Source organism: Sus scrofa, chromosome 9 (assembly GCF_054392235.1).
Source record: "Sus scrofa isolate SSC_HxYL_T2T_F1_AM1 chromosome 9, Sscrofa_HxYL_maternal_Yorkshire_Landrace_v2.0, whole genome shotgun sequence".
Taxonomy (NCBI): Eukaryota; Metazoa; Chordata; class Mammalia; order Artiodactyla; family Suidae; genus Sus; species Sus scrofa.
In genome coordinates, this window is record NC_139391.1 from 122,008,725 (window position 1) to 122,030,995 (window position 22,271).

Sequence of the window (22,271 nt, forward strand, 5' to 3'; positions counted from 1 at the left end):
GTTTTCTGTCATGTCTTAATATGCACTTATCTTGCTGATGTTATCTTTGTGGTGTTTATGGTGGGCAGGTCAGTGAGGGGGGCGGAGTAGGGGAGGATGAGGCTGGAGCATTGACACCAGCTCAGAATCCCAGGATAAACTGTCCTTGCATGTCAGCTGTCCATGATGCATTCTGAACTCTGTGCTCCTTCTAGCAAGTTCTCCCTTGGTCATGCATCTCACTGAGCTGGCCTGTGTTTTTTTTTTTTATTTTTTTTGTCCTTTTAGGACCGCCCTCACGGTATATGGAGGTTCCCAGGCTAGAGGTTGAATCGGAGCTGTAGACGCTGGCCTACACAGCCATAGCAATGATGAATCTGAGTTGCATCTGTGACCTACACCACAGCTCATGGCAACGGCAGATCCTTAACCCACTGAGCAAGGCCAGGGATCGAACCCACAACCTCATGGATACTAGTTGGGTTCGTTAACTGCTGAGCCACAACAGGAACTCTGACAGTGAGCAGGTTTGAAATGTAGCTGCCATCACAAAAAGCTTGGCCTTTTAAGGAGGTGGTTTTTGAAACAGGTTAATAAAGGCATGCTCATCATTGCACCTAACTCCTTGGGTTTTTTGACTTTTTAAAGGTTTACATTCTGACAGTAATATTTCATATCTCAAGTGGCATGTGTAATAACAGAGAACTCATATTTAAGCATTTATGCAATATCTCATTTACTGTTTGCCATAAGTAAATGAGGTAGTTACTGATATTTCCTTCTTTGTTGAGATGGGGAGATCAAGACTTAAATAAAGTTTGTCCAAAGTTAACAACCAAGAAGCAGAGGGTCCAAGTTTTAATCCAGTTCAACTGCATGGAAATTCAGGCAGATTCTGCAAGTAGAATTATTTTTATCAGCCTAGACCACAAATATTTTTTCTTTAAAAGCCTCCCAGTTCTCTGGCCTTGGACATAATGTTTTATGTGGAAAGAGCTGACAGCTCCTACTTCTGGGATATTTTTCTTCCAAAAGAAAATACTAGAACTGATGCAAAGATTTATTGAAGTGTAGTTGCTTTCAGGCACAAGGAGTCAGAAACTAAAATGGCATATTAATTTAAATCCAGGGTGAAGGAGAAATTTGGATATGAACACTAATTCTTTTTCTCCAAAGGCCACTTGTGGAAAAAGATTATAGAGTTGAGACTTTATGTTGGCTTTATCTGAAAACCCTACTTCTCATTAAATGCAAATAGCTCATTCTTGGTCATTTCAGACCACTTGCTTAATTAAACCCTGAAATTATCCCAACCATTGGCATATGACAGACTCTGAAATTTGTTGAGGTCATCACTTTGGGTTGTTTATGGGTTGGCCTTTCATGAATTAGAGGGCTGGCAGATGCTACAGTCTTTCATCTCTCTTGAAGAAATCGATAGCCCCAAAAACCTGGTGACCGACCTGGTGACAGAGAACACGGCCACCGTCTCCTGGGACCCAGTGCAGGCCGACATCGACAGGTACCTGGTGCGCTACACCTCTGCTGACGGAGACACCAGGGAGGTGCCAGTGGGGAAGGAGAAGAGCAGCACCATCCTGACGGGCCTGAGGCCGGGCATGGAGTACACGGTCCACGTGTGGGCCCAGAAGGGGGACCGGGAGAGTGGGAAGGCTGACACCACAGCCCCGACAGGTAACAGGAGAAATATGGTATATTGGAATCAAATTTTGAGGGTGTAGCTTGGGTGTGCATGATGCCAAAAGATGAGGCTTGGGTTGAGAGATTTTGCAAAGAAAATCCTAAAGATCAAAAAAGGCAGTGAATGGGGGTTCCCATTATGGCACAGCAAAAACAAATCCAAGTAGTATTCATGAGGATGAGGTTCAATCCCTGGCCTCTCTCAGTGGGTCAGGGATCCGGTGTTGCTCTGGCTGTGACGTAGGCCAGCAGCTGTAGCTCCGATTGGACCCCTGGCCTGGGAACTTCCATATGCCTCTGGTGCGGCGCTAAAAAGCAAACAGAACTAAACAAAACGTTGAATTCTAGTGTGATCTCAAGGTGCTGCTCTCCCCTGACAGCAATAGCTGCTCCTGGGGCCACGCAACCCACTGAAAGACAGAAGTGAAGTTGTGCAGTGGCCAGGTTTTTATCAGGCTCAGCAAAGACACTGATGGGTCTGGCCATTGCAATCTTGTGATAATGGTTTTAGAATGATTGTTTGGGAAGTAGCTCTTGATAAAATGATAGATACCCTGACATCATGGCAGATGTTGAGTTGATGGCTTTGATGTGCCCTAACGTTGCTAAGAAGACATTGGTCTTCCCACATTTTAGGGAGAGGAAAGCTGAGAAACTATGTCAAGTTTATCATGAGTAGTCTCTTGAAGTGGAGAACGGGGGTCACTTTCTCCCTCACCTCCCACCAGCAACTCTGGATGGGAATGCCATTGCCTTGTGCTAAGAGGGCTCTAGGAGATGAAAGTCAAGGTGACAGGGTTGTGGGTGTCTCTTACATGTTCAAAGCTTAAGTTTTCCTAAACCTTTTCTTAAAGAAATTGACAGCCCCAAAAACCTGGTGACCAACCAGGTGACAGAGAACACAGCCACCGTCTCCTGGGACCCGGTGCAGGCCGTCATCGACAGGTACCTGGTGCGCTACACCGCTGCTGACGGAGACACCAGGGAGGTGCCAGTGGGGAAGGAGAAGAGCAGCACCGTCCTGACGGGCCTGAGGCCGGGCATGGAGTACACGGTCCACGTGTGGGCCCAGAAGGGGGACCGGGAAAGCGGGAAGGCTGACACCATGGCCCCGACAGGTAATGGAGCATGCATTGTCAGTGGGTCATTGCTTAGTCTAGGTTGCTTTTCCTTCTCTGACCTTGGCAGAAAGGGAGGCTTAAGGATGAGCAGGCTGGTGTCCTTGCACAGTACAGGCATCCTTGCTTCCATGGAAAGTCTCCTCTTTCTTCCAATGCACAGCTTGTCTTGCTCAGATAAGACCAAAATTTGGTCTTTAAACATTGACATTATTGCTCACTGACCTTCATTCTCTGCCCATGCACCTGCCTAACACCTAAAGGTGTCACCTTCATAAGGAATAAATATGAAGAAAGCAGAAGTAACTCTCATGCTGAGGGATGCTTGATTCAGAATCGACTTTTTTTTTTTTCCCCACCTCACCTGTTTAAACCCTGTGATGCTTATTTTTGTTTCTGCCCTTTGGATGAATGTTTTAGGCAGAAATAATACCAATGTTTTATATCTAGTTACTTTTAGCCCCCAACATATGTCATTCTGATAATTAAGATGTCTACATCCCTGTAATTGTATGTCATTCAAAGTTAAACCTGCTTCTCTCCATCAGCTTGGGCCATTTGCAGGTTAACCTCGTGCCATGGAAAGGGCCATGCTCGGCTTCTCTTTTATTTCCCTTCTGTTCTTCAAGCGCTGTCCTTCCGGAGTACTAACTAGAGTATCTTACCCATTTGTGTTTGGTACAGCTGGGAGTGAGGGAGGTCAGGGGTCAGGAGGAGGAGAGGTGGGGGTCTTGCTCGAAGGTAACAGTCACAGCTGGCTGGGGTCTGTCATGGGGCCTGACTAGGGTTAAAGCTCATTTTTCCCTCCTGGAACACTTGGGTTCTTCAGGACACCTCATCTGTCCTCTTTTCCTCAGATCTTTCCCTCTAATGATCCTGTGGGCACATGCACCTCTCCTATTTGTCCCTAATGCCCCTTCCTCTCCCCGCACTGACCCCTCCTTCTGGGGTCATCTCACGCCTCAGGCGACCCTCTTAGACATCTTCCAGAACAATCCTAGATGGGCTCTCCTTTCCTCAGCCCCCGTCTGGTCCATGGGGAACACACATGGCTCCTTTGTCCACGCAACTGGCTGTATAGTTCTTTTTCAATGCTGTAGCCTCTCTCGTTGCTCTGCAGCAGGGCAACCAGCCAGTTTCTCACAGCTATTTCGGGCACATGTCACACACCAGCCCATGGTGTTCCCCAAGCTTTGGGCAGGGTTTCTCAACCTTGACACAGTTGATGTTGTGGATAAATCTTTGATGCAGGGGTCTGACTTATGCATGGAGGATGTTTAGCAGCATCCCTGGCCTCTACTCATTAGGTACCAGGAGCCCCCCATTCCCACACTGAACTGAGACCACCAAAGATGTCTCCAGACATTGCTGATCACCCCTAGTTGAGAACCATTGCTCTGGAGTATACTTAAGCAGATCTGTTAGGGATCCCATTGCAACTGCTCATTCGAGGCTTGGCTCTTACCCATGGGACTCAAGGTGTAACTCTTTCCAAAGAAATCTACTCTTTAAGTCCCACCTGTTTGTACCTCTTTCATAGTCTGGAGTTGGTTGGTCAAGCAAGGGCCATAAAACTCTTGGTCTCATCTTGGCTGTGGGCCCTTGGTTTGGAATATAGATACCAGTTTTCTCAGAGTCACAGCCTAAGCCAAGATAAGAATAGTCCCACATTGCACATGTGTGATAGGACCTTAGAGTAATGGCTTTTGAAGTGAACTACAGGCATACCTCAGAGATATTTTGGGTAGGTTTCCCTGCAATAGAGTGAATATTACAATGAAGAAGGTCACATGAATTTTGTTTTCCAGTGCATATAAAATTTATGTTTACACTGTACTGTAAACATGACTTATTGCACCGTAAGAAGTGTGCAATAACATTGTTCTAAAAAAGGTATATTGCTTATTTTAAAAATACTTTATTGCCAAAAAATGCTAATCATCGTGTGAATCTTCAGCGAATTATAGTAACATTGAAGATCACTGATCATCATAACAAAAACCATAATACTGAGAAAGTTTGAAATATTATGAGAATTACCAAAACACAACATAGACACAAAGTGAGAAAATGTTGGAAGATTGGTACCAACAGACTTGTTGGATACAGAGTTGCCACAAACCTTCACTTTGTAAACAGCGCAGTATCTGTGATGCACAGTAAAACAAAGCACATAGAACTATAAGTTGGAACAAAGAAGCATTATTATTTTCATGGTAAATACATTTTTTTTTCTTTTTTTTGTCTTTTGTCTTTTTTGTTGTTGTTGTTGTTGCTATTTCTTGGGCCGCTCCCGCGGCATATGGAGGTTCCCAGGCTAGGGGTTGAATCGGAGCTGTAGCCAACGGCCTACACCAGAGCCACAGCAACGCGGGATCCGAGCCGCGTCTGCAACCTACACCACAGCTCACGGCAACGCCGGATCGTTAACCCACTGAGCAAGGGCAGGGACCGAACCCGCAACCTCATGGTTCCTAGTCGGATTCGTTAACCACTGCGCCATGACGGGAACTCCAGTAAATACATTTTTTAACACCTTCTCTCTGTGTGGTATGAAGGAACATAATCTTGCACATTCATAAACTACCAGCAAACGGAGATCACTTAAAATAGCTTATGATCATTGGACATCCACTCTGTGCCAGGAATTGTCATAAGGGGCATGTTATTAACTCAGATACCACTCAGGGCAATTCTAAAGAATATACATGAATATTATCTCCCCCCTGCTTTTTTTTGTTCGCTTTAAACACTATAATACTTTAGTAGTTTCAAGGCCTCTTTGCTACCTGACATTTTTTTGTCCTGGTTTTCAGAACAACCTGGAGAGGTATGTATAATAACTATTAAAAACTCCATTTTGCAAAAGTGAAGTGACTTGCCCAAAGGCACAAAACAAGCTAGTCATTTACCAAAGTAGATGCATACGTGAACAGCAGTGCCTGAAGGAACCTTCCAAGTCCATCCAGACTAAAGCCCAGATTTACAAGTGAAGAAACAGGCCCAGCCAGGGCCATGACTCTCTGCCTCCAGGTCTTCTACTCTTTCTGCTGTCCTGTGCTGCCTCCCTGAGAATCTACAGGTCCAGATGTGGAAAGAGGTCTCCATCCATGAAACAACTGAAAACTGACATATGAGAGAGAAAAATTATGAGAACAGGGAGCTGGCTCACCACCAGCAACAAGTCCACACGATCTCACTCTGTTAATAGTGTTTATTGATCATCCTTTTCCTTTCAGACCTTGACAGCCCCAAAAACCTGGTGACCACCCAGGTGACAGAGAACACAGCCACCGTCTCCTGGGACCCGGTGCAGGCCGTCATCGACAGGTACCTGGTGCGCTACACCGCTGCTGACGGAGACACCAGGGAGGTGCCAGTGGGGAAGGAGCAGAGCAGCACCGTCCTGACGGGCCTGAGGCCAGGCGTGGAGTACACGGTCCACGTGTGGGCCCAGAAGGGGGACCGGGAGAGCGGGAAGGCCGACACCACGGCCCTGACAGGTAATGGAGCATCATTCTTCTGGAATGTAAGGCCTGTCCTGCTAAGCCTGTGGCTGGTCAAGTTCTGCTTTCCTGCTCTGACACTGGCAGAATTGATGATGTGTGGAAAAGCAGGATAGTACATTTCTGTCAAACCACAGGCCATCCCTCACTTCCTTTTTACATATTATATCAAAATAAGGAGCTCATAATTTGGCCTCATACTTTGATCTTGTAAAGATAAATGATGCTTGGTTTTATGTACCCACTGTTCTTCTCCAATTGTGTATTTTCTTTGTCATCAGTCATTTCATGTTTCTTCTTGAAAGGGGAAAAAAAATAGAAACCACATGTTAGGTCTGTGAACTAAGTACTTTAGGGAAATGGTTTTTGCTATAATCTCTTTGGAACAAGGAAGTGTTATCGCTTTCCTAGTGGATAAATCCTCATTTTTGTTTGTTTGTTTGTTTGTTTGTTTTGATTTCCTTTCTAGGGCTGTGCCCATGGCATATGGAAGTTCCCAGGCAAGGGGGTCAAATTGGAGCTGTAGCCACCAGCCTGCACCACAGCAACGCCAGATCCAAGCCACGTCTGTGACCTACACCACAGCTCATGGCAACGCCAGATCCTTCACCCACTGAGCAAGGCCAGGGATCGAACCCACAACCTCATGAGTCATTTCCACCGAGTCACAAAGGGAATTCTGATAAATCCTCTTTTGAGTACTCTGTGCTTTGTTTTGAGGATCCAAATATTGTACTTTTATATAATAGCAGTTCTTAATTTTTTAAGCTCTCCCGTCTCTCTTTCTTAAAGAACAAACTTATTGAATTGTAACTTTCATACTATAAAATTCACCCTTTTAAAGTGTACAGTTCAGTGGTTTGTAGTATATTCACAGATTTGCGCAGCCATCATCACCATGTCATTCAGAATATGTTCATCACTCTAAAACCAAACCTGTACCCATTAGCAGTCATTCCTCATCCCTGCTTTCTCCAGCCTTTGGAAACCACTGCTTTCTGTCTCTAGAGATTTCTGTATTTTGGACATTCATGTCAATAGGTTCATCTGAAATGTGGCCTTTTGTGACTAGCTTCCTTTACTAAGCGTAGTATTTTCCAGGTTTATCCATGTTGTAGCTTCTGTCAATACTTCATTTTATTGCCAAATAATACATGGATCTAATACATTTTGTTTATCAGTTTGTCACTTAATGAGCATTAGGATTGTTTCCACTTTGGGGCTGTGGTGAACGATGATGCTGTGAGCATCTGTGTACACATTTTTGTGTGGACATAGGCTCTCAGTTTTTTTGGCTATATGTCTAGGAGTGGAATTGCTGGGTTACATAGTAACTCCGTGTTTAACTTTTGGAGAAACTGCCAAATTGTTTCCAGAATGGTGGCACTATTTTACATTCCTATCAGCCGTGCCTGAGAATTATATTCCTCCTTTGGTTGGTACTCAGAGGAATTTGTTGAAGTGGGCAGGGCAGGAGTCAGTATCCCCATTTGACAGTTGAGAAACCTCAAGTACAGAGAAGTGAGTGGTTTCTATAAGTCACCAAGTTAGCTGATGATTCATGGAGTAAGAGTTCTGGAATATTCATGGGACACCATGATATATTAAAATCTATTAGTCAAGGCCCACATTTTACAAATGAGGAGTCGAGACGCAGCCAGAGGCAGCAGAGTTGCCCAGGGCCACCCCTGGCTGATGGTGGAGCTGGGCCTAGAACCCTGGTCTCCTGGTTCCAGCCCAGGGCTCTGTCTGCCCCTCTGCTCTGCTGCTCTGGGCTGGGATGGAAATAGCTCCGCTGACTCTGGAGCCAGTGCCCATTCTACTGTCCTGTGCTGCCTCCTTGAGGACCAAAGAGTCCGGCTATGGCAAGAAGATCTATATCCATGAATCAACTGAAAATCCTCAGAGGAGATGGAAAAGCGTTAGAACCGAGACTGCCTCTTCCCCGGCATCAAGACCGAAAGATCTCAATCTGTTAATAGTGTTTATTGATCATCCTTTTCCTTTCAGACCTTGACAGCCCCAAAAACCTGGTGACCACCCAGGTGACAGAGAACACAGCCACCGTCTCCTGGGACCCGGTGCAGGCCGTCATCGACAGGTACCTGGTGCGCTACACCGCTGCTGACGGAGACACCAGGGAGGTGCCAGTGGGGAAGGAGCAGAGCAGCACCGTCCTGACGGGCCTGAGGCCAGGCGTGGAGTACACGGTCCACGTGTGGGCCCAGAAGGGGGACCGGGAGAGCGGGAAGGCCGACACCACGGCCCCGACAGGTAATGGAGCATCATTCTTCTGGAATGTAAGGCCTGTCCTGCTAAGCCTGTGGCTGGTCAAGTTCTGCTTTCCTGCTCTGACACTGGCAGAATTGATGATGTGTGGAAGAGCAGGGTGGTGTTCTTTCATAATAGACTGCATACCCCATCCCTCACTTCCCTTGGACTGGCTTCTTGACAAGTCACGTGCACCTGGCAGCCATGGTTTTGCTATGACTGCTCCTCTGAGCGCATGACTCTTTTGTTGCCAATGGTGTTGAGAGTCTTCTGTAGAGTTTGTGATTGGAAACTGGAAAGGAAAATCAAATATGGTTAATATTAAGAATAGTATGTTCAGGAGTTCCCATCGGGGTGCAGCGGAAACGAATCCCACTAGGAACCATGATGTTGCGGGTTTGATCCCTGACCTTGCTCAGTGGGTTAAGGATCTGGCTTTGCTTTGATCTGTGGTGTAGGCTGGCAGCTCCCATTAGATCCCTAGCCTGGGACCTGCATATGCCGTGGATGTGGCCTTAAAAAAAAGACAAAAAAGACCAAAAAAAAAAATGTTCAAAATTCAACTTCAAAAAAGTAGACTTTATATCCACCAGATCCAGTAGATGTGTGTGGTTTACTTTCCTGCTTTCATATGATAATTCTAATTTTGAGGATGAAAATAACATTTATGTTATATTCTTTTCTTTAACTGATGTACAGTTGATTTACAATATTGTATAGTTTCAGGTCTGAAGTTCTAGGTATAATCTCATCTTATTGTGAAAGAGATGTGTGATTATATTTCTGTACAGTGGTTTAGCCAGCAAAGCAGCATTACAGGTGAATCTGTGATATGCTAAAGGATATTAAACCAGGTTTTACTTTTGCTGATGCATTTAACAATATGTATTGGGCATATTTCCATGGGCCCTGCTCTCTACTAGACCGTGGGGACCCCCAGGGAAATAGAATATGGCCTTCTTCCTCTGGGAGCTCACATTTGCATCTGGCCAGTAGAATCTTCTGGTCTGCAGTGGGAGTTCTTCCTTGACATGATGCTAGAAATAAAATGATGAGCTGCTTGTGAGCAGAGACCATGTCTTCTTCAATTGGACCCTGTGCACTGCCTGGCATCGTGCCTTGTACACAGTGGGCATTTGATATATGCTTATAAATGAATAAAGACATTTGTCTTGCTAAACTCTTGGTAGAGGAAATAATGTAGATGCTCAGATTTTGGTCTCCTGTGCTTTCTCCTTGAGGGGTCAAAGTCTGCCTGGGGAGAGGTGATGTATGTCCATGAGCAGTTAGAGTGTGAAGATGGAAAAACCGAATGTGAAAGGGTGTCCCCTCAAGCAAAATGGTCATGAGCTTCTGCACTGTATGGCCTATTAATAGTGCATATTTGGAGTTCCTACCATGATATTGTGGGCTAAGAATCTGACTTGCAGTGGCTGAGGTTGCTGCAGAGGTATGGGTTTGATCCCCAGCCTGGCAAAGTGGGTTAAAGAATCCAGTGTTGCCATGGCTGCAGTGTAGGTTGCAGCTGTGGTTCAGATTTAGTTCCTGGCCCTGGAATTTCCATATGCCGAGGGTGTGGCCATAAATAAAATGGTTCATAATGATCAGCATTTTTCCTTTCAGACATTGACAGCCCCAAAAACCTGGTGACCACCCAAGTGACAGAGAACACAGCCACCGTCTCCTGGGATCCGGTGCAGGCTGTCATCGATAGGTACCTGGTGCGGTACACCTCTGCTGACGGAGACACCAGGGAGGTGCCAGTGGGGAAGGAGCAGAGCAGCACCGTCCTGACGGGCCTGAGGCCGGGTGTGGAGTACACGGTCCACGTGTGGGCCCAGAAGGGGGACCGGGAGAGCAGGAAGGCCGACACCACAGCTCCGACAGGTAATGGAGCATCATTCTTCCGGAATGTAAGGCCTGTCCTGCTAAGCCTGTGGCTGGTCAAGTTCTGTTTTCCTGCTCTGACACTGGCAGAATTGATGATGTGTGGAAGAGCAGGGTGGTGTTTCTTCATAATAGAAATACACAGTGGCATTTGACATATGCTTATAAATGAATAAAGAATCTGACTGCAGTGGCTCGGGTTGCTGCAGAGGTATGGGTTTGATCCCCAGCCCAGCAAAGTGGGTTAAAGAATCCATTATGGCCACAGCTGCAGTGTAGGTTGCAGCTGTGGTTCAGATTTAGTTCCTGGCCCTGGAACTTCCATATGCTGAGGGTGTGGTCATTAAAGAAATAGTGAATAGCGTATTCTCAACATTTTTCCTTTCAGACATTGACAGCCCCAAAAACCTGGTGACCACCCAGGTGACAGAGAACACGGCCACCGTCTCCTGGGACCCCGTGCAGGCTGTCATCGACAGGTATCTGGTGCGCTACACCTCTGCTGACGGAGACACCAGGGAGGTGCCAGTGGGGAAGGAGCAGAGCAGCACCGTCCTGACGGGCCTGAGGCCAGGCGTGGAGTACACGGTCCACGTGTGGGCCCAGAAGGGGGACCGGGAGAGCAGGAAGGCCGACACCATGGCCCCGACAGGTAACAGGAGGGAAGAGGAAAACAAACTAGGGTTATCCCTGTGGGCTGGTCTACTGCTGCTGAGTTATGGCACTGTTGCTGAGTTATGGCACTGCTGCTTTGGGGCCTGTGGCCTCAGGGACTGTGGGCTGTTTTGAGAGTTTGCTGTAAACAAAACAAAACAAAATTGGCCTAAAGAAAGAACTAAGCATTATAACAGGCTCAGTAATGAGCAGTCCTATGAATCCTTAAAACTCCTTTCCGAAGCCTGTGTTTTTAATCACTGTGCCTCTCAGTTATAGGAAATTATAGGGAATAAGATAAAACCAATATAAAATGCTTAAAAACACTGGGTTAAAGTACTGTTTTGTGGCAACCGATTTTATGTAGGTTTGACTTGAGAGATGGAGTTTAGTCTAAAGGAACAAATGTTACCCTTGGCAGCTGGAGCTCTGTGTTCATTTCAACAGGCAGCTAAATGTTAACGTACATTTTCTAAGTGCCAGGCTTAGGATGCAGTGGTAAACAGAACAGATAGGCTTCCTACTCTCTTAAGGCCAGTGTGAAAGATAGACAACAAGCAAACATCTGTAACTACAAATTATAATGATAAGTTCTATAAATGAGATGAAGAGTGTGTAGATATATAGAGAATGGGATGTAGAGAGCAGGAGGAAATGGAATGGGGTGAGTAACAGTTAAGATACATGTTGTCAGAAACACCCAAATAACAGTGGCTTAAACGAGAAGGGTTTTTTTTTGTTTGTTTGTTTTAGTTTTTTTGCCTTTTTGCCTTTTCCTGGGCCGCTCCCGCGGCACATGGAGGTTCCCAGGCTAGGGGTTGAATAGGAGCTGTAGCCGCCAGCCTACGCCACAGCCACAGCAACGCGAGATCCGAGCCATGTCTGCAACCTACACCACAGCTCACGGCAACGCCGGATCCTTAACCCACTGAGCAAGGCCAGGGACCGAACCTGCAACCTCATGGTTCCTAGTCGGATTCGTTAACCACTGAGCCACGATGGGAACTCCACGAGAAGGGGGTTTTATTTCTCTCCTGGGGAATGGTCAGAATGTAAGGGGTCAAGGCAGATATGGCAGCTGCATGGTTCAGAAGCCCCAGGCTCCTTCTGTATTGTTGCTCAGCCATCCCTAGAAAGTCGCCTGCATCTGTGTGGTCGTCACCCATCCCCACTCCCGCCAGTGGGAAGGGGCATGGGAAAGGGAAGAGCATGACTGCACTGAACACGTTACTTCTCACATTTCACTGGCCAGATCCAAGACACAGTGCCAGACCTCACTATTAAGACAGGACTGGGAAACAAAGTCTTTAGCTGGAGGGCCATGTGCTCAGCTGCCATTCTGCTATACTTCCTTTCCAACATGGCTACTAATGACATTTGTCAATTTAAATGTGTGCTTTTTTTTTTTTTTTTGCTATTTTTTTAGGGCCACACCTATAGTGTTTAGAAGTTCCCAGGCTAGGGGTTGAATTGGAGCTACGGCTGCCAGCCTACACCACAGCCACAGCAATGCCAGATCCAAGCCTCATCTGCAACCTATACCATAGGTCATGGCAATGCCAGATCCTTTACCCACTGAGCAAGGCCAGGTATCGAACCTGCAACTTCATGGTTTCTAGTCGGATTTATTAACCGCTGAGCCACAACGGGAACTCCAGAACTCCTAAATTTTAATTAATTAACAATAATTTAAAAATTGTTCCCTCAGTTGCACTAGCCACATTCCCAGTGGTCAGTGGCCACATGTGACTCATTGCTACTGTATTCGGCAATGCAGATGATAGAGTATTTACATCCTTGCAGAGATCTATTGGAGGAGCTTGCAGAGGAAGGGGAGAATGGCTATTGGGGGAAAGTAGCCACTTGGAGCAGAGGGAAGAATGCGTGTGGTAGCCCAAAGCTGGAATAGCACATGATGGCTGAAGAACTGAGAGGAGGCTGGTATTGCCATAGCATAGAGAGTGGGAGAGAAAGTGGCATAAGAAGATGCGGAAAAGAGGACAGGTCAGATCATACGGGATGTGCTGTGTTTATTAGTAGAAGAGCGGCATGATGCAATATTCATCTTAAGAAGGTTATTCAGGCCAGAGCGAGGAGAATAAATGGGAGAGATGATAAGGGGAGAAGTAGGAAGTTACTAAAGAGGCTGTAATAAAAGTCAAGGGAGTGGTGGTGATGATTTTGACAAGTGTGATGGCAATGGCGTGAGAAAGGGGGTATCTGAGTGCATATTTGGGGGCATAAATGACAGTATTTGTTGATGGATGAGAAAGGTGTGGGGCAGGAAGAAAATGAGGAGCCAAGTTTGACCTTTTTTTTTTTTTTTTTTTTTTTTTGTCTTTTGTCTTTTTTGTTGTTGTTATTTCTTGGGCCGCTCCCACGGCATATGGAGGTTCCCAGGCTAGGGGTTGAATCGGAGCTGTAGCCACCGGCCTACGCCAGAGCCACAGCAATGCGGGATCTGAGCCGCGTCTGCAACCTACACCACAGCTCACGGCAACGCTGGATCGTTAACCCACTGAGCAAGGGCAGGGACCGAACCCACAACCTCATGGTTCCTAGTCGGATTCGTTAACCACTGCGCCACGACGGGAACTCCTGACCTATGTTTTTGACTTAAGCAATGTAGAGGACTAGGGCATCTTTTTCTGAGAGATAAATACATTTGGGGAGGAACTTTAATTATAAGACTTTTAGAGGAGTTCCCTGGTGACTCAGCAGGTTAAGGATCTGGTGTTGCCCCTGCTTGGGGTCACTGCTGTGGCACAGGCTTGATCCCTGGCCTGGGAACTTCTGCATACCATGGGTGTAGCCAAAAAAAAAAAAAAAAAAAAAAAGACTTTTAGACATTTAAGCTTAAGATACTTGTGAGATTCCTTGGTTAATCAAGTGACTTATTTATTGATTCCACAAATACTGAGTGTCTACTACATGCTAGGCACTGTGGTGGGTATGTGGTTGCAGAGCCAAGTCAGGGGCTCAGACTTGCTCCCCACAGGGGAGCTGTGAGCCTCTGGCTGATATTTGAAGGTGCAGACAGGGGTGAGATCGCCTGTAGACAGAGAGGAAGAGAGAGTCTTGGGCGCCCTACCACTTCCAGGTTGCTGATGAAGGACGTGGAAGAGGGGGAGTCAGGGGTTAGGAGGAACCCGGGGGAGTGCCTGGTCCTCAAAGCCAAGAGTGTTTCAAGACAGAGGGAGCGGCTGAGCTCTGCCAAATGCTGTTCAGAGGTCAAGCAAGGTGCAGATAGCAGGTGCCTTTGAGTTCGGCAACATGATATCGTGGGTGCCCCAGACAAGCAGTTGGTGTGCTGTAGAAAATGCCACACTTCACTGAGTTGAGGGGTGATGGGAGGTGAGGAGTGAAGCTGAGATATGCAGACGAGTCTCCTGAGAACTCTGTCCGTTAGGGTGCAGAGGGATGAGAGATCCTAGAGCTTGTTTGTCTGGGAACAGTGCAAGAGGAGGGGAGACGGGTGATGCGGGAGAAAGAGGGTAAATGAGAGGGAACAATGTCCTTGAGAAGGTGGGAGGGCTTAAAATTTAGAGCAAAGAGGGTCCAGTTTTTTTTTTTTTTTACACTTTTAAAAAATTGAAGTACAGTTGATTTACAATATTGTGCCAATTTCTGCTCTACAGCAAAGTGACCCAATCATACACCTATATACCTTCCTTTTCTTATATTATCTTCCATCATCATTTATCCCAAGAGATTGGATATAGTTCCCTGTGCTGTGTAGCGGGACCTCATTGCTTGTCCATTCAAACCGTGATAGTCTGTATCTACCCCCCCACTCCCCGTTTATTCCACTACCGACCCACCCCCTTGGAAACAACAAGTCTGTTCTCTACAGCTGTGAATCTGTTTCTGTTTGGAGGGCCCAGGTTTTAACACAAGAAAACAGCAGAAACTTGGATGAGTCTTTTCATTTCTCTGGGTCTCCCTTCTCCTCCTCTTTTATAGAAGACAAGAAAGTTGGAAGATGGGACTGCTCAGCTCTCAAATTCTGTGAAACAAAATAACTAGATACCACGGCGATAACAAAAGGGATTGTTTTGGTTGCCATTTGTGTGGCTTATCTTGTTGCTCAGGAGATTTTTATTTCATTTTTGTGGGAACTAGAAGCAGAGAAAATTTCCATGTTGATTAACTTGGAGAGAATCTCATTCCTTCCAGTCTCAATATGCTGGGGCTTGTTTCCCTGGAGAATGTTTTCAGTGGAATTGGATCATTGATAAAGATAACGTGTATGGTGATGGGGTGTTGAGATGTCCTCCCAGGGCTCTAAAATTCAGCCTTTCCTTTTACAAAAGAAATTGACAGCCCCCAAAACCTGGTGACCACCCGGGTAACAGAGAACACGGCCACCGTCTCCTGGGACCCGGCGCAGGCTGTCATCGACAGGTACCTGGTGCGCTACACCTCTGCTGACGGAGACACCAGGGAGGTGCCAGTGGGGAAGGAGCAGAGCAGCACCGTCCTGACGGGCCTGAGGCCGGGCGTGGAGTACACGGTCCACGTGTGGGCCCAGAAGGGGGACCGGGAGAGCAGGAAGGCCGACACCACGGCCCTGACAGGTACTGTGGGGGATGAGGACATTGAACCCTTCACACCTATCAGGAGACTGTCTTCCTGCATATCCCCGGCTCGGGTGGGGAGCAGAGGGAACAGTTTTTTTTCACCAGAAGGCATTCTTCAAAGGGGCTCCCTTTCCACCTTTTGGAGGTAATACATTGACATGACTGTTCAGATGAAGATGAAAGAGTGTAGAGGAGAGGTGTGACATCAGACTAGAGTGACTCCTTCAAGATGGTTCTGCACAGGTAGCCTCCCTTCCCACCCCTTCCCCCAGCCCAGCTCCCAGGCTCTGGAGGTGAGAACTTGCTCGGGCCTCAGCTCCACTTTGGAGAAGAGGGAAGCAAGGCGCCTCTTCTGCTTCTGTCACCAGACTGGGGACAATGGTAGAGCATCTCCCTGCCCTCACTGTCCCTCTCCAGTGGGTGACCAAAAGGGCCTGGACCTCTTGTATTGTATATGTGTGATGAGGCCTCTGGCCTCGGTGAGCGTCATAAGCATCAGGCCTCAGGGGGACCTGAGAGCATCACTGAGCCCACCCTGATGTCCGTGGGCCTCTTTAGACAGTCTGGGCAAGGCCTGGCCATCCGCCATGTGGCTGAGGACACCAAGTATGGCCACTGGAGTTAGAAGTGCCTTGAATGTCTTTATTATTTTTATTAGTTACAGTTAACAGAAGTTTTTGATCAACAAAGTAATACATGCATATAGTAAAAATTTCCAAACTAAACAAAGATGTGTTGAAAGAAAAGCTATTTTCCACATCCCAGGCTCCCTAATACCCAGTGCTGCTCTCCCGAGGCAACCAGCATCTTCCTCCTCCCTTCTCCCCTCCCCCGCCCCTCTCCCTTCCCATTCCTCATATTCCTTTCTTCTCTCTTCTTCATCTTCTCTTTGCTTCACTTTCTCCACTTTTAAAGTCAATAACATTTTATCCTTCAACTTTGTAGAAATGTGGAAATAACTTAAGATAGACATCTCAAGTCCAGAACCCCGGGGATGGGCGGGCAGTCCAAGAGGTGGCAGAAGCCTCACTTTCTCCACTTTTAAAGTCAATAATATTTTATCCTTCAGCTTTGTAGAAATAACTTAAGATAGACATCTCAAGTCCAGAACCCCGGGGAAGGGCGGGCAGTCCAAGAGGTGGCAGAAGCCGGCTTAAGATATTTAAAGAGTTAAGGTTTTGCTTTAATTTTGCAGGCAGGAAATCCAGTTTTTCCATGTGATGGATGGAATAAAATCCATACCAGATGTTGCGCTTTAGAATGTCACACCAAGCTGATATTACAGAAACCCCATATTTGTCAAAACATCCTAATTCAAAACAACAGCTGCCTGATTCCTATTAAAATGACTGCAATCCAGTTCTCAGTTGAAATGCTACTGGGTCGAAAATAGCCTGGAGACATCTTTTTTGGAAACTTCTAAATTAAAATCACCTTCTATGATAATGATTTTTCAAAATGGAAATTTCCATTCATATCTTTTTTGGTTACAAAAAATGAGCCGTCTAACCAGTTATTGTGGTGCCGAGTAGAATTTCTGCGGCGCTTTTGTTTTCCGGGTCTGTGGTACACACGCGCACCCACACTTTCCCTCTGGTGTTTAGCGGGCAGGTGCATAGGATCCAGAAGAAATCTCTGCTTTTCCCATACCTCTCCTACCTTTTTTTCCTTTCTCTCCTCCTTTGCACCAGCACCTCCCCCACTCCCTTGTTCTGTACAGGGTATGCCTTGAAGGCTGCCTACTTAGTTATGTGATAAGCAACCTAATTGGCCCCCATTTTCCCTAAATTTCTCAGTGAATTTAGGGTCAGGCTCCTTCCCGAGGGCTGTATGTAAAGTCTTGGGTGGTTTCCCAAGGCCAGGCATGGGGGCGCCCTTCTGGTCTTCTGGTCGTCTTTCCCCGGAAGCGTGTGCCGAGTGCCCCTGGTTTGTGAGTGCACTTATCTCACTTCCTTAGAAATAATAATGACTTGATGTTTTATCTACAGACATTGACCCTCCCCAAAACCTTCGTCCGTCTTCTGTAACACAGTCTAGTGGGGTATTGACCTGGAAACCCCCATCTGCTCAGATCGATGGCTATATTCTGACCTACCAATTCCCAGATGGCACTGTCAAGGTACGGGACAGACACTCCTTGTCTTTTTCCTTCTGCCCCCACCCACCCCTCCCTTGGGCCAACCAGCTCATAACTGGTCCCCTGGCACCCTGCTGATAAAGGCATTGATCCTTATTGATCATCTGCTGTGTTCAAGGGACAAAATTCCTTTTGAACAACACATACGTAGTCTCATTTTATGGAACTGATCTGTGTGCCTTCTCCTTCCCAGCTGGCTGTCATGGTTTTTTGTTTTTGTTTGTCTTTAGGGCTGCACCCAGGGCATATGGAAATTCCCAGGCTAGGGGTCAGGTTGGAGCTGCAGCTGCCAGCCTACACCACAGCCACAGCAATGCATCTGTGACCTGCACCACAGCTCATGGCAACGCTGGATCCTTAACCCACTGAGCAGGGCCAGGGATTGAACCCGCCTCCTCATGGATACTAGTCAGGCTCATTACCACTGAGCCACAACAGGAACTCCCTGCCCCATGTTATTTTATTGTTTGTCTACCCCAATGAATGTTAGCTCCATGAGGACAGGAAATTTTTGTCTGTTTTGCCTCTCCTTGTATCTAAAGTGCTTGGAATTTAGCATGTGGTTGGTGGTCATTAAATATTTATTGGATAAACTGATTAACTCTTATTTTAAGAGTGGAATCTGAAGGCCAGCACATTTTTGTAACTTACACCAGTGGAAAATTATTATTCTCTCTTCTTGGCAAGGAGGGAGGAAGGAAAGAAGGAAGGGTCCTTTGATTTATTCATTATCTCAGTTAATGCTATGGCAGTCTCTCTAGGAAGTTGGCCCTGTGTTTATGGAGGGAGTAAGACAGATCCAGAAGAAAGGTTATGGAAAAACCATCTTTCTACCCCACAGATATCAATGGCCAGCTTCACCTTCCCTATTAACTTCTCAGCCTGGTGTTGCCAACCTGTTGCTGCCAGCGGTGGGTGTGGTTGGTGCCCCAGCATGTGTCTAGGGGGCAGAGGTCACCAAGGAGGCCCAGTGGATGCTCCCCCAGCGGCAGTGCTGGTTCCAAATAGAGTTCCCAGTAGTGCCATGGGGAGAGGCTGGGACCTGCTGGGGTTCTGGATTGCCACCGAGCCCTCAAAGAAACCGAACTCTACCTTCCCAGAAAGCTTCTGTTGTTAGTACCAGGGAATGCTGTTGACACCAGGGTGCAGGGGGTGATACAGGAATGACGGTCTACTGTCTCCTTTGTTTGGTAGGAGGTGCAGCTTGGACGAGGGGACCAGAGGTTTGAGTTGCAAGGCCTTGAGCAGGGTGTCGCCCTACCTGTCTCCTTGGTTGCCTTTAAGGGTGATCGCCGTAGCAGGAGTATATCCACCACCCTTTCCACAGGTAATGTGGGTTCCTGCACTCTGAACCAGAATGCAGTGGAGGACACGCCCTGGAGGAGCCCCAAAAGCTGCCCAAGGAAGAGCACGTGTTTTAGGGTTATGGGCTATGGATTTCTTTAGACATGGGGAAATGGAAATGGGGTTATGGTTCAAAAGAAATCCATCCCATAGTAGAGTCACTAAAGAAGGGAATGAAATGGAGTGTTATTTGCAGAGGGGTGGGGGTTGGGTCAGAGGAGGAAGTGATGTGAACTTGACCTTCTTTCTAGTACATTTGGAGGGTTTGATGAGAGCAGAGTGAGTGAGAAAAATAAGATGGAAGAGTTGGAAGAAGCAAAGTGATAGGAGGTTCCAAAGTAATTTCTCAACAAAATAAATTATCTTAAAATGGGGAACTAGCCCCACTCCCCTCCTCCCTGTCCCTAACGACACTATCTCTCTGCCTGGCTCCCAGTTGGTGCCCGTTTTCCACACCCTTCGGACTGCAGTCAAGTTCAGCAGAACAGCAACGTCGCCAGTGGCCTCTACACCATCTACCTGCACGGGGACGCCAGCCAGTCCCTGCAGGTGTACTGTGACATGGACACGGATGGAGGTGGCTGGATTGTGAGTCATGCAGAGCCCTCGGCAGTGTCTTGCTTCTCATCCCAGGAAGCTCAGTTTCTTCTCTATCTCTGGGAAAGGGGAGCTTTGGTGGCTTGTAGCTTTTTTTGGAGAGATCCCACCCCACTGCAAGAATGGGGCCCCAAAAACTTCACTCCTGGGATAGAGTAGGCCTCATAAACTAAGGCTGATGGTTGGGAAGGTGTGTAGTTTTATTGCTATCTATTAATGTCCTTTACACTGCGTTACCTGCATTTCACTCTCATAAACATGACCTTCACAAAAGCTATAGAGTAAAATCGAGGGATTCCTACTTTATAGATAAGTAAGTTGAAGCCCAGAAGGAGAGGTGCCTTGGCTAAGTCACCTGAGTTAATAACAAAGTTGGGACCAGATTTTAGGACTCCAGCCTCCTGGGTCATTGGTTTTCCCAATGGGTCATCTCAGGCCATCCAAGATGGAAACCCATGACTTCTTTGGGGGCTCAGTCCTCTGAATTGGAGGCCATTGTCCAAGTTCTGCATGCTGGCTCCACAGTACAGAGAAGAGCCCTTGGAACTTTGATATGAAGGGTTAAAACCTGAAAGAGGGAAGCTTGGCAATGTTCTGATCATCCCTCTGTGTGGAAATTTTATTCTCTTGGGCCATTGTCTGCTTAAACCGCATGGCACCTTCTTTGATTGCATCTGCTTGATCCAATTATATGAGAGTTTCAATCTGAACTTTCCATCTTCCCCACCCCCTGTGCTTGAACAGAGGGAGGCTCTCAATGCCTCCAGCCAGCCTGCAGCCCTGCCCGCTGTGCTTCCGCCACACACTGTGGGGAGGAGAAAGCGTGATCTCATGAGCCCAGACTCTTCATTTACACATTCACTCAGGGGCCTGCGAAACCAAAGACTCTTGAGCAGCCTCGAATAAAATGATACCATCTGATAAGCAGCAGAGAAGAAAAAACATATTATCCACACAGCTGCAGCTGATGGCTGAAAGGCAGGAATGGGATCAGATGGGGGAAATTCATGATTGATTTATAAAAATAATGGGACAGAATGCAACGTGGGAGGCCTTCCCCTTGACCAGGCTCATGAGGCCGTACCTGCAGCTTCTCATCATCACCACTGTAACTCCAGCCATCTGTCCCTTCAGGCTTAAAGCCAGTTCCCAGCCTTTGTGCTCATTGTCAACCACTGGCAGGATGTTTGTACTTTTTGAAAACCGGCCTCACACAGGGAAGGAGATGGGGGCCAAGGACAACCTTTAGAAAGAGACCTACTAGTCTGTCAGCCTGGGAACACCCATGATTGTTTTCCCACAAATATTTATTGAGTGCCTTCTATGTGTCAGATAGGTGCAAGAACCAGCAGTGAACCAGATACAAATCCCTGACCTCAAGGAGCTTGCTTTCTATGTGTTGTCCGCTTACCAGAACACAGAGGTTGCTCCAGAAATAACCAAATCCCTCTGGGTTCTAACCTTCGCCAGTCCCCCTGCCCTGCCAAGTCACATTTTCTGATTCAGATTCCTGAAAATAATACATGACCAGAGATTCTGTAGGGTTCTCCTCAAAGTCCCCACACTCCAGAAAACATAAGGAGTCCTGAAAACTTCTCCACCATATCTTTTACTGACAAGTTCCATGTTTTGGAGGGTTGGAGAGTCTTCTGTCACTGAAAGATGATCTTAGGTATATTGCTCTTGTAAACTGAGCTTCTCAACTCCTTTTAAGGAAGTTCTTCTCCATCCCAGGCAGCAAGAACCCTCTTTGATTGACAGGCCAGAAGAACTCTGCCTGAGGTAATGGAGGCTGTGGGTAGGAGACTGGAATGAAGGCCATCCGGAAACACTTGAGTGTCTCAAATATTTCCATCTTTGTTTTCCAGCTTGCACATCTTAAGGACTGCATTAGAGGCTCTTTCCACAGACATTTAAATGAGGTTTTCATTTTTCACTCCTGATTTAGTCATTCAGACCTGAGTGAGCTCTCCAGTGCAATGAAGCTCTGCAGTGTAGAACCAGACCAAAAGAGAATTTTTTTTTCCTCCTTTGAGACTTATTTGCTCAGGGGCTTCTGTTTTCCCATGTCGTTCATTGTTAAGTATTCACCTCTTAGAAGGGAATGGACTAGATTCTGAGTGAGTCAGTTAGGGCTGTCTGATCAAGATGTACAAATGATCCCCATGGGTCAGTTCATTTGGAATTTGATATAATGAAGTGCACACTAACATTTACTGTGTTATAATAATACCTTATTCTGTTTGTCTGCACCGGACTCTGTCTTCCGTACTTTATGATTTATCATGATTAATGATCTTGCTAAAAAGCCTTGAGTTAAGAGAATGACATGCGGGCTATTAACATCTTGATCTAATGGTTTAGAGAAGTGAGGCTTGTCAAGGTTAACTAACTTGCCCAAGGACACTGCTAGTAAGCAGAGAGCTGGGTCTAAATAGTTGTACAAAGAGCATCAGAATCCTTTTTTGGTGGGGGAGGGTTCCCTAGCCAAGCTGAA

The 22,271-nt window shown here is 46.7% G+C and overlaps 1 protein-coding gene across 3 annotated transcripts in view; it reads left to right on the forward strand.

The window, feature by feature from the left end:
- The window catches only part of TNN (tenascin N), a 68,859-nt gene that overhangs the window by 32,783 nt on the left and 13,805 nt on the right, over positions 1–22,271 (forward strand). For 2 of the 3 annotated variants that reach the window (XM_021063658.2, XM_021063659.2), the window contains exons 8-17: positions 1,411–1,674; positions 2,535–2,798; positions 6,038–6,301; positions 8,315–8,578; positions 10,199–10,462; positions 10,851–11,114; positions 15,430–15,693; positions 17,685–17,815; positions 19,028–19,160; positions 19,614–19,765. In XM_021063658.2, coding sequence (XP_020919317.2) covers positions 1,411–1,674; positions 2,535–2,798; positions 6,038–6,301; positions 8,315–8,578; positions 10,199–10,462; positions 10,851–11,114; positions 15,430–15,693; positions 17,685–17,815; positions 19,028–19,160; positions 19,614–19,765 — 2,264 coding nt within the window. The remainder of the gene's footprint in view (positions 1–1,410; positions 1,675–2,534; positions 2,799–6,037; positions 6,302–8,314; positions 8,579–10,198; positions 10,463–10,850; positions 11,115–15,429; positions 15,694–17,684; positions 17,816–19,027; positions 19,161–19,613; positions 19,766–22,271) is intronic. The other variant, XM_084977649.1, reaches the window with a different exon arrangement.